Here is a 16,944-nt window from a genome sequence, read left to right as displayed (position 1 = left end):
AGCACCTGGGGTAGGGGAGAGAGGTGCAGGGAGAACACAGTTAGCATCTGGGAAGGAGCCTGCCATAGAAGTGCAGCTATCTCCAGACCTGGCTCTCTGCAGCGCTGTTGACTCAGGCCATGGGAGATGCTCAGGAATGTCATGTGGGCATGGCCAGCAAGTAGACAAGTCTGTTGACAAACATGATCTTAACTGTGGGTGTTCGTTCCCATGTCACCCACCCAGAAAAGGAGGCCGTTGTCCGGTATCCACAGTGATGCATGCACAGCCCCATCACCGCTGTCAGGCTCTGCATGTCCACATTGCTGCCTTCTTTTTTCTTGGCACTGGACTGAGCCCTGCAGGTTTGGATGGGGAACTCCAGGTGGCTGCTGCTAGACTCCTCAACCTCCAAGACCGCACTCGGGTCTAAACGGTGGTGTGGTGTTCAGACACTTTTTTGTAATGGAGACAATCCTGTGATTGTGGATTATAGAATCAATTATTTAAGAAATAATCTTAAAGGAAACCCAGTATATGAAAGGGAACAACCAAGAGCTTCCAGGTTGAGGTGCAGGCTTAGGGACCCAGCACTTGGCAATACCTGCTACCCCTGAGAAAATGCTAGGGCTCTGTAAAGCAGTTAGAAAACCAAGGGTGGAGCCCAATTCCCATTTTCCAGGTGTGGAAACTGAGGCCCAGTGAGGGAGTGGCTCCTGTGGGCTCTTGAGGTAGGGGGGAAGCAGGTGGCTTTGATCTTGTCCAGGCTCCAGCCCCTGTCTGCATACAGAGTACAAAAGACAAAAATCTGGAGGGGCAGACGTGGGTGGGTTGCTCAGGGTCACGGCCTGGTTATGCCATGCCTTTTTTCCCTCTCTCTCTTTTAATTGAGTTTGAGGTGGTTATTTTTTGTTTCCTTAAGAAATGGAAAAGAATGGAGCTGCGTAAACACAACGATGTTAACTCCCTGAAAAACCTCCTGCCATTTTAACTCTGTTACTGGAGAAATAAAAGAGAAATAATTTGTCCACCCACACTTAGCTCTTTCTGACGAAGGTAGGTGAATATTGCTTTGCTAATCGAGGGTGACTGCTGGAAGTGGAGCCACGCTGACTGGTCCCGGATTGAGAGGAAGCCACAGCAACCCCAGAAGGAGCAGCGGCCGTGGGTCTGCAGGGCCCGCGTCATCGGCCCTCGTGCTGCCTTCCACAGGTCTCCCCCAGCCGGTAGTGATGGAGGCACTGGATGAGGCTGAAGGGCAGGCGGACTCTCAGAGAGAGATGCCACTGCCCCCATCTCCTTCACCGCCCTCAGAGCCAGCTCAGAAGCCACCACCTCAAGGCGCCAGGAGCCACTCCCTCCCTGTCAGGAGCAGCCTGTGCCTCTTGGCTGCCTCTCAGTTTCTGGTAAGGACATCATTACGGGCCTCACGAGGGCCTGGCGAGAGGGTGGGTTGAGGGACAGCCCTCCACTTCCTCCCCAAGATGGCCACCAGGGGATACAAAGGTGTGAGGGTCCTCCTGGGCATCCCTCAGGGACTTAACCCCCTCAGACTGGTGTGAGGGCAAGGATAGCTAAGCCTCTCATGCCCTGCCCTCCCTAACATGAGGCACAGAGCACAGGGTCCCCCAACGCCCTCTCCCTGCAGGGGTCTCTCTGAGAAGTTCCTGTCTGTAAAGCCATTTCTAGGAGACTTCCCTTTTTATGTATGGACATGGGGGTCTCCTTTGGGAAGGCCTTCTCTTGGCTCCCTTCAGTCAGCTTCTTTCCAGGGAGAGTCCTGAGGCCTTGTCTGGCCACACAGAACCTGGGCCCTTCCCTCAGCTGTGCACTCTGACCTTGGGGGACCAGGTCAAGGTAGGAGGTGAGCTCTACAGGGGGAATATGGGAACCAGGAGCCCAGACTCCAAACTCAGTCCCTGCCCCTGGCTGCCCCAGCTTGCCTTCGGGGTGCTCTGGTTCAGCGGCTATGGCCCCAGCTGGTCGCAGAATGCCACAGACCTCGTCTCCTCCTTGCTTACACTCCCCAGACAGCTGGGACCCATGGTAAGTCAGCCCCAGGGAGCCCCAGGGTAGGAGGGAGCGGCTGGGGGCTTCCCATCCCACCAACCCCTGGGTGGGGCTTCTCGCATTCAGTAGATACTTCCATACCCCTGAAGCTCCTCTGCCTGCTCCTCACCCCAGACCTGTTCTACCCCTGTTGAAACAGATGAGAACCATGCCCCCACCAAAGCCCTGACCTGTCTGTCTGATGTCCCCAGGCCTGGCTGGGCGTGGGATCCTGGGAAGTCTCCCAGCTGCTGCTGGTCTCTCTGACAGTAGTCCTCGTTACCAGCTTGGTAAGGCACCTCCTGACCCAGCCTCAGTGCTCTCCTCCTCTACCCAAGGCCCTGGGCCTCACAGGCTCCCATCTGACCTGCAGGCTGGACTTTCTGAATTGGGCCTGCATGGGTGATCAGCAACTTGCACCACCAGTGTGACCTCCCTGGAGGGAGAGACACCCTTTTTCTAGTCTGCAGTGTTCTAGGCAGGGGAAAGGGGCTGAGGAAGAGAGAAGACTGGTGTAGGAACCCCCACGCCTCACATAGCAGGCCTCAATCCACAAGAAACTGAGGGTCGGGGGAGGACAGGGCGGGGGTGGCACCTCCCCTCTGGCTGTAGGGCTGTGCCTAGCAGACAGTTCCAGGAAAGCGGGACTGCTGTAGACACAATAAGGTCAGGGGACCCAATCCCATGGCACCCCCATCACCAGGGAACATGGTTCCAGATCCGTGATGCCGTGTACCCCCAACTAGGTGTGGCACCTCCTGCGGGCTTCCCCGGAGCCACCCACTCCGCTACCCCCTGAGGACAGGCGCCAGTCGGTGAGCCGCCAGCCCTCCTTCACCTACTCAGAATGGATGGAGGAGAAGGTCGAGGATGACTTCCTGGACCTGGACCCCGTCCCTGAGACTCCTGTGTTTGACTGCGTGATGGACATCAAGCCTGAGGCCGACCCCACCTCCCTGACCGTCAAAGCCATGGGTCTGCAAGAGAGGTGGGAAGGGTAGAGGAGGGGCGGGCTCTGCGGGACCTTGAGCTCTCAGCTGCCATCAGAAGGGCAGATGCCTGGCTCTGCCTCCCGGGGCCCAAGACAGAGCTGGCCTCATAGCTTAGCCAGTGTAGACACATGTGGTGCCAGAAGGCCCCAAGGTGAATGCTGAGCAGTACTGCTGTGCACATGTGCATGCTCACATTTGAGCTCAAGTCCATTTGGGTTGGTGGCTACTGCAGGACTTGTCAGGGCCTTTAACAGCTTGTGTTCATTGTAAATAACAAGGGGGCAGTAGGTGGCATCCCTCAAAATCACTTCACCACAGAACCCTACTTTTGTAGTGTCTCTTAGTACTGTACAGAGCACTCTGGGAGGGGTAGCACCCTCTTTTCAGAGCCTAGCTGGGGAAGCCAGAGCATGCCAGGTTTGAGTTACCCACCTGATGTCATGCAGGAAGGCTGCAGGAGGAATCAGCTCTGACACTTCCTTACGTGGATGCTGGACAATTCTTGTCCCTGCTCTGACTCCCAGGGCCCAAGGGACTCAGTTTCTCTTTCTGTATACCAAGGCCCCTTCTGGTTCTGCACCTTTAAAGCCAAACACTAGATTCTGTCCAGGATAGACATCCTTGCCACCACTATGCCACCCCTGTACCCCTCTTTGGCAGGCACAATCCAGACTGCCAGGCCGAGGACCAGGACACCAAGGGCAAGCCCCTCTGCTTTGTTCTAGGTCGATGCCCTCACACTGGGAATTCGCTGGGGACCACAGAGGTTGCCCTGGATGCAACCTTTGGAACCGGGACCCTAGGCCCCCACTCACCTACTCTGCTGCAGGATGTAGGAGACACCCCTCAGTTCTGGGGCTAAGACTCATTCTCCTAGTCTGGGGTGACTCCTGCTAGACCCCACCTTATTCCCACCCCGAGCTCACCCTCCCTCATCTTCCTGCTCCAAGGTCTCCAGTTGATGCTCCCTTTGCCCCAAGACTCAACCCCCCCCCTCTCTCCTGGCCCTTCCAGGAGGGGCTCCAATGTCTCCCTGACCTTGGACATGTGTACCCCTGGCTGCACCGAGGAGGGCTTCGGCTATCTCATGTCCCCGCGGGAAGAGTCGGCCCGCGAGTACCTGCTCAGCGCCTCCCGCGTCCTCCAGGCTGAGGAGCTTCACGAGAAGGCCCTGGACCCCTTCCTGCTGCAGGCAGAATTCTTCGTAAGTCCCCCTGAGCCAACAACTCCAGGGTGAGGGGACCCTTCTCTGCACACAGATCGTCCTCCCTGCAGGGTGGTGGAGCAGGGTGCCCAGAACCCAGCCCTAACAGACTACCATCATTTCATTATCAAGCTGCTGTCCCTCTGGGCTTCCATGTCCTCACTTGGAAAATGGGGGGGGGGGGAAGTAATAGGGATGTTCCAGGAATTAAAGAGATAGATAAGAACCCCACGCACACACACACCCTGTGAGTGGTGGACCGCAGCATCTCCAAATCTTTCTTGTGCTTGGAAAACCTTCTTTGCTGATTCTGCTGTTTCCCACCCTCGTCCTGCCCAACATCCCATGCACATATATGTCCCCTTTTGCAATCTCTCCAGTCACCTCCTTTTTACCCCTGTGACTCTAGCTTTGAGTCCTAATCACCTCCCTATACTTCTGCAACAGCCTACAGCTGTGTTTAAGGGGCCTAAGAAATGGCACCCCCATTCTACATGCCTAAGCACTCAACTAGAACCGAGTTAGGACATGGAGATCCCCAAATCACCTTTGTTTTGGTGGATAAAGGATAGATTTGAAGTGTGACTTTGGTATGTAGTGACAGTCAGCTTCCCAATACCAGTTCCCCAAATTAACAAACTTTCCACCCACCCCAGGCAGTGCTGGCACATCATAGGCCCTCCTGTGGGGGCACCCCTCTAATTCTTTCTTGACAAGAGGACCTCAAGAGGAGGAAGAAAGAGTGGTTGGTTCCCCAATCAAATTCACTTGTCAGGTTACCCTCCCACCTCTGTGGGCAGGAATGGGCGAGAAGCCATGAGGATTTGGGGAGTGTGCCTCCCTCACAACTCCTCTCACCCCAGGCTGCCCTGCCCCCACCTGGACTAGACATCTCTCCCCTCTGAGAACACCTCCAGCATCCTCTATCCCCTGCACCAAATTCTACAGAACTTGACATGTGTGAGCAATCATCCCCTGCCCCCCAAGTCGTGAAGCCCTGTCTCCTTTTCCAGCCTTCTGCTCCCACTCCTTGCAAGGAGTGTCCACTTCAAGCTGGGCCAGCTCCCCCCTTCCTGTGCCTTTACTCACATCACCCCCCCCACACACACACACACTGGATACCTCTAAAAAGCCCCCTCAGCTCCGAGTTCCCAAGGCCATCACCTCCCCTTGTCCTCAATGTCATTGTCTATGCAATAGATTGTTGTGGATTGTACCCAATCCTAGAGAAAGGAACTAGCCTGCACCCCACTCTGTGTCGCTTGTGCACATGCCTCATTCTGATTCTCACAACCCTCGAAGGCGAGTATTACGACCCTGTTTGACAAAGCTCATACTTAGTGTGTGAACACTATGAAAAGGTATGTAGTCAGGCCAGACTGCGTGGATAGACAGAAGGGGAGCCAAGAGGCCAGAGGTACTGGGGAATCATCCCAGAGGGTATAGGAGGGCCCTCTCGAGGTGAAACTTCAAGGGTGGAAACTATTTGGACGGCTGAAGAAAGGTGAGACCAGCAGTGCTGTGAGCAGAATGCCAGGAGTTCAGGCCTGGAGGCAGGTGGAGCAAACTAGCCACAGCAAAGAGACCAGCACAGTTCGAAGGCGGGTGTCTTAAGAACAGCTGGCAGTAAAGAAAGGCAGCCTAGAAGACCTTATATGCCAAGCAGAGAGATTCTGTCTTGAAAGTAGTCAGGAGATGCAGATGCCGCCCTGGGAGCTCAGGAGGGGCCTCCTTTCCTGCTGGTGAATCAGGGAAGGCTTCTCAGAGGAGGTGACATCTTAGATGAAAAGGATGTACGAAGATGAGGATGGGGTGGATGAGCCGGCAGCACAAACCAAAGTCCTGAAGTGAGGATGCTCAGGGCTGGAACTCTGGTCAGTAAAGCCACCCAGTCTGGCTGTTGCAGGCGTAGGGTGAAAAAGGCAGTGATTGGCCAGGTCACTTTTCCTTTATTCTTCTTTGCTCATCATCATTTATTGAGTGTCTACTACAACGCCAGGCCAGCCCTCAGTATAAACAATAGAAATAATATTTATCACGCACTCAGCATGTGCCAGGCACTGTCCCAAATGCTCTTTATGTGCATTAACTCCTTGATAGTGTCTGTTGAATGAATGCATGCGCTCAAGCCAGCCCCTGCACTAGAAGTTGGGGACACAGCAGTCCCTGGATTCGAATGTTCATGAAGGCCAGCTCACAGCTGTCCCCCTCCTGCAGGAAATCCCCATGAACTTTGTGGATCCAAAAGAATATGACATCCCTGGGCTGGTGCGGAAGAACCGATACAAAACCATCCTTCCCAGTGAGTACTCAGTGCTGGGGGTAGGGGGGAGAGGGGGAGCAGGCAGACTCCCCTCCCCAGGGCTCCTCACCCCAAGGAAGACTTTCACCCAGAGCTGGGCTCCAGGATCACAAGGAGAAGGGGTGGGGGTGCCCAGTGCAGGGAAGCTCCCTAGTGGGGGCAGAGCTAGGCCACTCCCAGGTCAGGGACGCCAGCCTGGCCAGGTGTTGCACTGGGCTCTGGAAGCTCCAGGGGAGGGAGAGAGAGAGAGAGAGAGAGAGAGGACAACAACAGCAGCTCCTGGAAAATGCACGGAATTGTGATGGAAAAGCTTCTTCATGTCTTTATCTCTTGAGAGTGGGCAGATATGAAAGAAAGGAATTTCAGGCCCAAAGAGGTTAAATGGCTCGCCCACAGTCACTCAGCCAGGAAGTACAGAACTGAGTCTCCAACCCTGAGCTCTGTGACCCCAGAATTTGGTTTTTTGTCTCTCTTGAGTTCAGTTTGATCAGATTGTGAGTCTTCTCTCAGGCAGAGTCACCAGGGAATGAGCTGCGTGACAGGTAGTAAGCACCCCATCACTCGGGGGAGGGGGATCAGGCAAGGAGGCATGAGCATATCTGATAGGGGTCTCGCCCCTATGGAGGTGGCTTAGATCAGGTGGCCTAATTAATATTCCTCTTTCAGCACTGGGGTGTCACTTTAATTTCATTAAGCCCCTGTCTGCTATCACCCCTGGCAAGTTCTGACCTCAGCCCCTGAGGGCTAGCTTGGGGGTGACTGGTTGAAAGTAAATTCCCACAAACCTACTTTGCTCAGTTTATGGAGTAACAAGGCTTTCAAAGAGCAGTTTTGCCATCAGCGTCTCCAACAACATGTAAGATGTCATGACTTATTTTTAACTTTTAAAATATCGACTTGTGGTTGCTATGGTTACACAGTCTCAAGGTAGTTCCGGTTAAACAAAGCACCATTTAAGGCCAAGATGCATTATTCAGGGCTGCTCACCTCGTCCCTCATCTCAGCCCTCCTCCAGCCCCGCATGGAGGAAGACTGGGTACCCCAGAACCTAAGGCTTTGTGGGTCACTCAGAATGGCCACTGGGGAAGGGCGGGTGACGGGGTCGTTGCTCACCTGATCTCTCCTAGTGGCACAGAGGCCTCGAGCCCCCTCCAACCAGGCTCTGAGCCTCCAGCACACCTCCCTCCCCAAGCCCAACACAGGACTACTGTGTCCAGCAAGAATGGACCTCAGGGTCAAGGGGAGCGGAGGGCAGGTCAGGCTTGGCGATTGCCCCCTCTCAGATCCAGGACACCCTGAGGCTTGTTCTCGTTCTTTCGGCACATTTCCTGAGCCCCTTCTGCCCCAGTGACTGAGGATTCAGACATGACTGAGACCCAGACCACACAGAGTCACACTCTGGGGGAGGATATTCATGGCCAGAGAGTGGCAGCCCAGCAGACAGCACAGAGGACAAGAGGCAGGGGAGCAGTTTCTGTCCTTTCCACCACCCTGTCTCCACCACCAAAACTCGACCTGGCACGCAGGAGACATTGTGCACCTGTGTGGGTGGGTAAATACCTCTCAAATCTTGCTCCCCCTCTCCTCATCCAATTTGGGAGGATGGGGGGGGCGGGGTCAAGGCTTCCATGTTGCTCATTTCCAGGGGCCACCATTTATATAGGCTGCTCTGACATGATGCCCTGGAGGCGTGTTTGAACACTCAGGCACTGGGGCAGGGGCCCTCTGCCTGTGGCCCTCCTTACTGCGGTCACTGCAGTCACTTCCAATCTGACATCCTGACTTCTGTGTTCTCTCCCCCTGGCCTTCTATCACTGCCCCCAAAATGATACCGAACAGAGTCGAGTGGTGTCACTTTCCTCCCTTAGACACTGACATCACACTGTGACCCTCAGGGTTAGGCCCAGCTCTGAGAATATGGCTTCTAAGATCCTCTGTGAACCTGTGGCCCTCCAGCCTCATCTCTCACCAGACCCACCTTCCCTTGGGCACTTGAACCCCACAAAAGAGGGTTTCTTGCCCCTTCTCCTGCCAGTCCCTCAAACCAGCCATTGCCACCTCCCCTGCCCCAGCCAAGTCACAGGTCTCTCTGTTCCCTCGCCCAGCCCCTGTGCCCACAGGTCACACAGCCTGCCTGCCCAGCACTCAGGGGCAGGAACCTTGTTTACCGAGGAGCCCCTACTCCCCGCACAGGGACAGGTGCAGAGGGTCAGTGGAACCGTTTCCATTCCAAGGAGCTTTTTTTTTTTTAATTGTTCATTTTTGTACAGTATTTGACTTCTCCCCTCAGGTGTAGTCCCATAATTTTCTCACCACCACATCACCTGTGAACCATCACCACAGTGCCTTGTGCCCTTCCCTCCCCTGTTTTGATCCCTCTCCCTCCCCTCCCCTGCTATATGCCTCAGATCTATAGTTTGCCTGCAAGTCTTGTCTTTTTCTCTGACCCTTTGTTTAGTTTCCCTGTATTTCTCCTATAAGTGAAACCATCCGATATTTTTCTTTTTCCTTCTGACTTATTTCACTGAGCATAATCCCCAAGGAGGTTCTTCAATACCAAAGGTCCTGGCATCTGGCCAGAGGAGGCGCTGCCCAGGTGATCTGGGACTCTGAGGCCCCCGCTGTGCATGCTAGAAATGCCCATTTCTCAGTTTCTGCAGGAGAGAAACTGAGGCCCAGGGACAAGACAATGAGCTGGCCCCAAAGCTAGGTCAGAACAGGGGCTCCAGGCCCACCAGCCTCTCGTCTCAGGCCCAGCCTCTGCTAGCTGACAGAGCAGGCAATGCAGGGAGGCAGCAGCTGGAACAAAACAGATTCTACTCCAGGAAGAACAAGATGTTGTGAGATCTGTTACTATGGGATTTGACATGTAAATACATTGCAGGAAAAGCAACTTGGTGCACACGTGTCTGTGTTTCCAAGGTCACACATGGATGTCTCTCCCCCCTTCATCCCAGCATTCTCCCTCATCCTCAACCCCTAAATCTTAACAGCCCTGTTTTTGTAAAGTTCTTTACACTCTACAGGGCACTTTCACAACAGTTTTCTCTTTTATCTTACCAAAACAGGAAACTTAGAAAGGCCTTAGGGGATTAGAAAGGCCATGTGTTTTACAAGCCTACACACACATCGCTGAGTGCAGGCTCCAAATTCTTGTCCCCCTTCAATCCAGGATGCACCGTAGGTAATTCCTCTCTTTGCTTCCATGGGGACTGAAGGAACACAGGCAAGGGGCAGACATTGGCCCTGCAGAGATAGAGACCCAGGGCCTTTCTCTCTACCCTCTTCTTACCTAGGCCCTCACCACCAGCGTGGGCTGCTGGGATTGGTCCATGTTTTTCTACTGGACCCAGGAAAGAGGCAATTTCAAGGGTCCCAGAAAAAAATGTGGGTACCCTGAAGTGGGCCTTTCACAGAGGCCACAGCTCCCAGCCTCACCTGTCTCTCCCCACCCCAGACCCTCACAGCAGAGTGTGTCTGACATCACCAGACCCTGACGACCCTCTGAGCTCCTACATCAACGCCAACTACATCCGGGTATGTAGCCCCATCGACTGTCCCTGAAAGGGAGGCCCAACTGCTGGGATCCATCCTCTGGGTTTGTCCTTAAGCAGAATGGCTCCTGCGGCCCCCCAGGAAGACCTGAGTGTGGCTTGGGGCCGTGGGAGCACTGGTGTGACCCTGACGGCCTGGACTTGGCTGGCTACAGGGCTATGGTGGGGAAGAGAAGGTGTACATCGCCACTCAGGGACCCATCGTCAGCACAGTCGGCGACTTCTGGCGCATGGTGTGGCAGGAGCGCACGCCCATCATTGTCATGATCACCAACATCGAGGAGATGAACGAGGTGGGGCCCCCGCAACCCCCAATCCCCCTGCACTGGTATCCAGTGTCTACTGCTCCGTGCCCCTCCACTAAGCATCTTGTTTTCATGTTAATCCTTGCTGCAACTTTGGGAGGCTGGTAATGTTCTCTCCACTGCCAAAGTGAGGCTCAGGGAGCTCAGCTCACTCACTCAGAGCCACACAGGTAGTCAGGGACCCCTCTAGTGCCCATGATCTCAAACAGGATGCTGTGCTGCCTCCCAGCCTGCCCGGGCTGGTGCTGCTACTTCCATACCCATAATGGCCCACTAAATTGAATCCCTATAAAAAGCCCTTCAAAATAGATATCACTCTCATTTCTAGGTTAGGAAACTGAGGTTCCAAAAAGGGAAAGAACTTACAGGTTATGAAGCTGAAGTTTGAACCCAATATGAATTCCCTGCACCTGTTGTCATTTTATATCTCTCCCCACCGGGCTTGGCGGGGTGTTGGAGAGATCAAGGTTGGGGAATGGGGAGTAGGTCACAGCCTGATCTGGGTCCATACAGAAGTGCACCGAGTACTGGCCGGAGGAGCACGTGGTGTACGATGACGTGGAGATCACTGTGCAGAAAGTCATCCACACTGAGGATTACCGGCTGCGACTCATCTCCCTCAGGGTGAGACCTGGGGCACGGTGGGGCTGGGAGGATGAGCAGCTTTATTGGGGACTTCAGAGATAATGGGTTCCCAGAGTCCCCTATAGCTGAAATCAAGGCCTATGTTATTTCCAGGATTTAGTGATAAGCAGGGATATAGGAACAAGTGAACGGACTTGGGGCCATCAGCTGGAACAAACCTCAGTTTTATTTCATGTGGGGTTCTCTCTCTGTCCGCACTGTCATTCATAATGCCTTCCATATCTGCTTCAAATGCACCCAAATCCAGGACTCTCTGGACACGGAGTTTCAGCAAGCTCCAGCCTTGTCCTTATACGTGAAGGTCCATTGTGACTTTTGGGATCGCCGCTAGAAACAGCCTGTAGTGCTCAGTCTGTCCACCAGAGAGCAGGCACTCCTCACTGGGTTTGGATTGCACAAGGCGGTTGTGGTTACAGAAAACGGGTGGGGGGGGGTGGGGGGGAGGAAGATGTAGAAAATATGAGCAATACAAAACAGCCCAGAAGAGTGGGGGCATCCTCCTACCCTGAAGTTGTTCTTCTTCCAGGATATGCATAATAGAGGAGACTGTTCCTTTGGAACCAGAAGGATTTGTGGGTTGTGTTTTTGAGAATAAAACCCATGTTTGGGAAAGGTAGAGCTCATGTAATAACCGCGAAAGCTGGAATCCCTGAGCCAGGCACCAGGAAGCTGACACCCTGTTCAGAAATACCCAAAAGCCCACTGAAGCTGTAACAACAGCGACCAGCTCAAGGCCTGGAATGTGTCCTGAGTTGCCTCACTCCCATGGGAGAGGGTGCAAGATGGGGAGTCAAGGAGCAGGCAGCCCCCAGAGAGCAGTGCCCACCTGAGCAGCTCCAAGATACAGGCCTTGCTAGAAGGCAGAAAGGTTCAGCAGGTGGGGGTGAGGGGAGCCATAGAGACTGTAGTAGCTCTCACAGTCTGGTAATCCTGGGACCCAAAGGACCATCTTCCAGTTTCCCCAAAAAGAGAGGCTGGGTTGACATGGACCTGCCTCATCTCTGCACCACAGGAGTGGTTAAGGAAGAATCAGGACAGCTTGGGATTCAGGGGTATTTCTATCCATAAACCTTTACAAGCACTTGCCCTGGGCCCTGGTTCTGGGGTGGGTACTGGGAATACAGAGCTATCCAAATCCTGAACGCTCTCCTCAAGGAGCACCCGTAGTAAGTACCAAGTTAGTTTAAAACACAGAAGGACACTGCCTGTCAGGCTGCCCGTGGAGGGTCTCCTTGAAGTGGTGATGCTGATTGGGGTTTTGAAGAGTGAATAAGAGTTGGACATTACAGCCAGAGGAAAAAAGAAAAAGTAAGGTAGGGTGTGTGTATGTGTGTGTGTGTGTGTGTGTGAGAGAGAGAGAGAGAGAGACTGTAAATCATGTGTGGGAGCATCACATGCAGGTATGCAGGGGCAGGAGATGGGCCTGGTGGAGTAGCCCTAGTGCTGCCTTTTTCACTTGCCTGGCTGAAAGAGAGTGGGTTTCATCTGGAGAGCAACAAAAGCCATGGAAGGGTTCTGAGCTAGAGAGCAGCATGTTCCGATTTGTGTTGTCAATTGTGGAATGGTGGGGTGGAGGAGAGAGGTCTCACGCTGTCCAGACCTGAAGGCCAAAATGGAGTTGGAGAAGGGGCCATGGAGAGGCGAGAAAGCCAGAGATACTCCCGGTGGGCTGATCAAGCACAATGAGGCAAGAGGTCCCAGGGACTCCGTTTCTGTGACTAAGGGCAGACTGGAGAGTTTGCTTAGATAAGGACCCCGGGAGACAGAATTGAATTGCAGAAAGGACTCAGCCAATCTTGGATGATCCTGGAGTTGCTGGTGCAGACCTCGTGAAGACCAATGCCGTGCTAGTTGGCTTGGGGTGTCTGTCTGGCCCCTCTGGGCAATATGGTATAGAGGGCAGAGGCCAGACATGCCATTCCGTGCCTTCCTCGTCCCATCCCATCTGTCTCTGGGCTGGTCTGTGGGCTCAGAGTTCACGTGTATCTGGGGTGGGGCTCTGTCTCCTGGACAGAGCGGGACCGAAGAGCGAGGCCTGAAGCATTACTGGTTCACATCCTGGCCGGATCAGAAGACCCCAGACCGGGCCCCCCCACTCCTGCATCTCGTGCGGGAGGTGGAGGAGGCAGCGCAGCAGGAGGGGCCCCACTGTGCCCCCATCATCGTCCACTGCAGGTGCGTCCTCCCAGCCACCAGCAGGGGTCAGGCAGCCTCCCCATGCCCTGGGCTGCCCATACCCTCACCCGCCCTTCCTATCGGCCCTCAGTGCAGGGATCGGGAGGACAGGCTGCTTCATTGCCACCAGCATCTGCTGCCAGCAGCTGCAGCATGAGGGCATCGTGGACATCCTGAAGACCACGTGCCAGCTCCGCCAGGACAGGTCAGCCCACAGGTGGGGGCGGGCACATGGGGAGCCTGTTGGACAGGGAGTAAGATGGTGGGGGCTCCAGATCTGGATGGTGACTGATGAAGAGGGAAGAGAAATAGAGCTGGTGGACAAAGGACAGGACTGAGAGCAGCTGGACATATGTCCCTGCTGTCTCTGCCAGAGCTGGGAGGGACAAGAAGAGGCAGAAGGGGTGGCTGGCAAGGACTGCCTGTCCCAAGCTGCACAAAGACAGGCCGCTAGTCTGCCTCACAAATGACTGGTAATCAGTGCTCCGAGGGCTGGGCCCCATCCCGACTGTGCACCTCTGCCGGCAGGGGTGGCATGATCCAGACCTGCGAGCAGTATCAGTTTGTGCACCATGTTATGAGCCTCTACGAGAAGCAGCTGTCCCGCCAGTCCCCGGAGTGACCGTGGTCCCACCCCCAGGTCCTCTGGGGAACCCCCCCAGCTGGGCCACCACACCCAGGAGTTGGGGCCACCATTCCTGGCCCTGGCTCCATCCCGGCCTGCACCCTGTCCCCACCCCACCTGCTTCCTTCTCTTCAGCCGGCTCCCTCCCTCCTCTGTCAGCCTAGGCCTGGCCTCTTCCCCCGCCCCCCAACATAGCTCTTCCTACTGTATATATTGGGGAGTGGGGCAGGGTGGGGGGAGGATGGGCCAGGCCAGGCCTGGGGCCCCGGGGCCTGACCCACATCACGCAGTCCTGAGGCCTCAGTTTTTAATGATGGTTCCGTTGCTACTTGATCCAAACATTTCTGTGCCGCACCCCAAGTGTCCTGCTGCAGCGTGTTCTGTCTGTCTGTCCACCCATCTCTGCTGTCTGTACCGGACACTGTGTCTCCTCAGCCCAGGAAAGGGGTAATGAACTCCAGCCCCTAAGTCCTCCAGGCAGAGGTGCTGGCCTCGGCCCTCACCCTGCTTCTCCCAGCAGGCAGATGCATTTCCCCCCAGTTATCCAAGCCAGGGTGGGAGATGGGCCTGAGCACCCAGGGTCAAGCATGGGGAGCTCCTGAAGGGTTGGCAGAGAGAACTCAGCTGGGGGAGTGTTTCTGGGTGGGGGGTGGGAGAAGCATGACTGGAGCATCACAGCTGGGGTGGCCTGTGGGTACAGAGGCCCTCAGGAGGCAGGGGCCAGCCTGGGAGGCACTGGGGAGGAAGGGGGTAGATGGGGCGATGAAGCCAGAGGACCTGGGCCCTTGTGGGAGCGGGAGAGAGGGCCTCTGGGAGGGGTAGGGACTCGGCCCAGATCTGTGTGAAACATTTATCCGTCACCGTGGGAAAAAACGTCCCGAAGTCCTGCTGCGTGTAGCTCTGCGTGTTCCTGTGTCCATGCGTGTGTTGAAAGCCCACGAGCAGGGCGTGCATGACTCTGGCAACATGTGTAATCTTGGAGCCACGTGTTTTTATTGCTGACTTTAAATATTTACTCCACGGCAGACAGACATTGGGTGTCTTTTTATAATTTGCTCGTGGTCATTGAATAGAGCAATAAACAGAGCATTTTGAGCAAAACTAAGCCTCCTGAGTCTGTGTGATTTGCCTCTCCCCTGCGCTCCCTCCTCCCTGTACACACGTGTGTATACACACACACACACACACACACATACACACAAGCACACACACACTTCAAGGTCCCTACCACCCCCTATTGGCAATTGTCGGTATGGCATGAATCCAGATTTGAAAAATTAAAATAAGTCCATTTGGCAGGATTCTCACGCACTTTCACACCAGTCCAGTCAGGACCCCCAAAGACAGGTATGAGAGGCTTCCAGAGAAGGCAGAATGCTGGCAGGTCACCTATTCCCACAGATGGGTCAGAGAGACCAAGCCTGGGACAAGGGGACATTCAGGCCACACTCAGGCCCCTCCCTGTCAGCCAACCCACGTCCCAACGGCAGCTGTAACCCAGCAATTTCCCTTGTAAGGCCTGGGCTGAGAGTAGTCCCTCCCAAGGGGACTGGGGACTCTGCCCATAGCCTCAGATTCCGAGCCATCCCCGACACTCTGGCTCTATTCTTACCGCTGCCCTCAGGGATGTAGCAAAAGTAGCTCTGTTGCCACTGCTGGAAAGCGAGGTCACCCCAGGGCAGGAGGGGGTCCAGGGAAGGGCTGCTGACCAAGCAGCAGGTTGATACCAGAACTTTGGTGAGCTGTCGAGGGTCCTGGCCTGCAGACGTGCTGTAGACAGTAAAGAAAGCATAGAGCATGGCTTGTGTAGCAGGATGAAGGTCCCAGGAAAGGGGGGCCACACTCTCAGGCTCCCCAGGAGGATGGTCTTCCTACCCAGATTAGGGGGATTGGGCTATGGGCATGGGGAGGGGAAGGAGAGCTAACATTTCCCTCTGCTCCCCCAGGGTGGCCCTGCAAGGCCACTCAGGCTGTGCAGGCACCACACACAGAGGGACATGAATGTTCCCCCAGGTTTACATGAGATGGCAGATCCACTAGACACTTTCAGCTCACCTGAGACATGAGTGGTGCCCCCCCGGGTGTGTGCAGTGACCTTCCCAGCCTACCCTCTTCCAAGGGGAAAACAGACCTGTTGCTTTGTTCCCTAAGCCTTGTTGCATGGTGTGTGCATATGTATGTGTGCGTGTGTATACATGCACATGTGCACATGCATGCACGTGGGCGCGTGTACACGCGCACACACACACACACACTACCCTGAGCCCCTCAGCTCAGAGAGCTCCTACCCAGCAGTGAGACCAAAACCTCTGCCTCAAGAGAGCAGGGAAATACCTCTGGACCACCACCATCAGCCTCCTACCCACCACATTGCTTGCATTTCCCCCAACCCTGGCTCCAATCTCGCTTCCGCCTTCCCCCAGCTCCCCTCCCCCTAAGGCAGGGTGCCATCTAGCTGGGCAGCTGTGAGCCTGAGGAAGGGATAGCCCCCAGAGACCAGACATTTAAGGAACTAGTGACTCCTCATGCCCCCTCTGCTGAAGCAAAGGAAGGAGACTGGCCAGTCTGCAGTCCAGGCACTAGCTGCTCCTCCAAAACTCTAGACGCAGTGTTCAAGGGTTACCAGGGACTGACCACCCAAGGTAAGGCTCCCCTCCCCCCTCAGAAAGGGCGCAGGGTCTACTATCTTCTGAACCCAGAGGGGGTGAGCAGGAACTGGGGTAAAGGGTGGTCTCAGATCCCAGAGGTAAAAGCAGGCCAGGCAACTATGAGGGGAGATAATTTGGTCTCAAATCATCTGCATCAGAACAAGGCTTTTGGGTGTCCTGAAGGGTACAGGCCTGGATATTATGAACCCAGGATTCTAGTCTGAGTGACCTTGGACAGGTTATTTCTCTCAGACATCAGTTTCCTCATATACAAATTTGTTCACAAACTGCCATGCTAGTTATATGAAGTGGCAGGTACTTCCATTCGTTGAAATACTGTGTAGCTGGAAAGGACTGATCACAAAAATCTGCAAAGAGCTGATGAGACTCAACAACAACAAAGAAAATAATCCAGTCAAAAAATGGGCAGAAGAGCTAAAAAGAAACTTCTCTGAAGAGGAAATGC

General features: G+C 54.7%; 1 protein-coding gene across 1 annotated transcript in view; it reads left to right on the top strand.

The window, feature by feature from the left end:
- The window catches only part of PTPN5 (protein tyrosine phosphatase non-receptor type 5), a gene marked incomplete at both ends in the record, with an annotated part of 28,568 nt that extends 14,741 nt beyond the window's left edge, over nucleotides 1-13,827 (top strand). Inside the window, 12 exons of the mRNA XM_084255464.1 lie at nucleotides 1,192-1,385; nucleotides 1,918-2,025; nucleotides 2,241-2,318; nucleotides 2,775-3,016; nucleotides 4,035-4,224; nucleotides 6,442-6,526; nucleotides 9,984-10,063; nucleotides 10,236-10,373; nucleotides 10,899-11,009; nucleotides 13,045-13,205; nucleotides 13,297-13,410; nucleotides 13,734-13,827. Coding sequence (XP_084111590.1) covers nucleotides 1,192-1,385; nucleotides 1,918-2,025; nucleotides 2,241-2,318; nucleotides 2,775-3,016; nucleotides 4,035-4,224; nucleotides 6,442-6,526; nucleotides 9,984-10,063; nucleotides 10,236-10,373; nucleotides 10,899-11,009; nucleotides 13,045-13,205; nucleotides 13,297-13,410; nucleotides 13,734-13,827 — 1,595 coding nt within the window. The remainder of the gene's footprint in view (nucleotides 1-1,191; nucleotides 1,386-1,917; nucleotides 2,026-2,240; nucleotides 2,319-2,774; nucleotides 3,017-4,034; nucleotides 4,225-6,441; nucleotides 6,527-9,983; nucleotides 10,064-10,235; nucleotides 10,374-10,898; nucleotides 11,010-13,044; nucleotides 13,206-13,296; nucleotides 13,411-13,733) is intronic.
- Nucleotides 13,828-16,944: the final 3,117 nt, after the last annotated feature.

The sequence above is a fragment of the Talpa europaea genome (genome assembly GCF_964194135.1).
Source record: "Talpa europaea genome assembly, chromosome: 1".
Taxonomy (NCBI): domain Eukaryota; kingdom Metazoa; phylum Chordata; class Mammalia; order Eulipotyphla; family Talpidae; genus Talpa; species Talpa europaea.
Note: the sequence above shows the minus strand (reverse complement) of the source record. Positions and strands in the feature narration are given on the sequence as shown.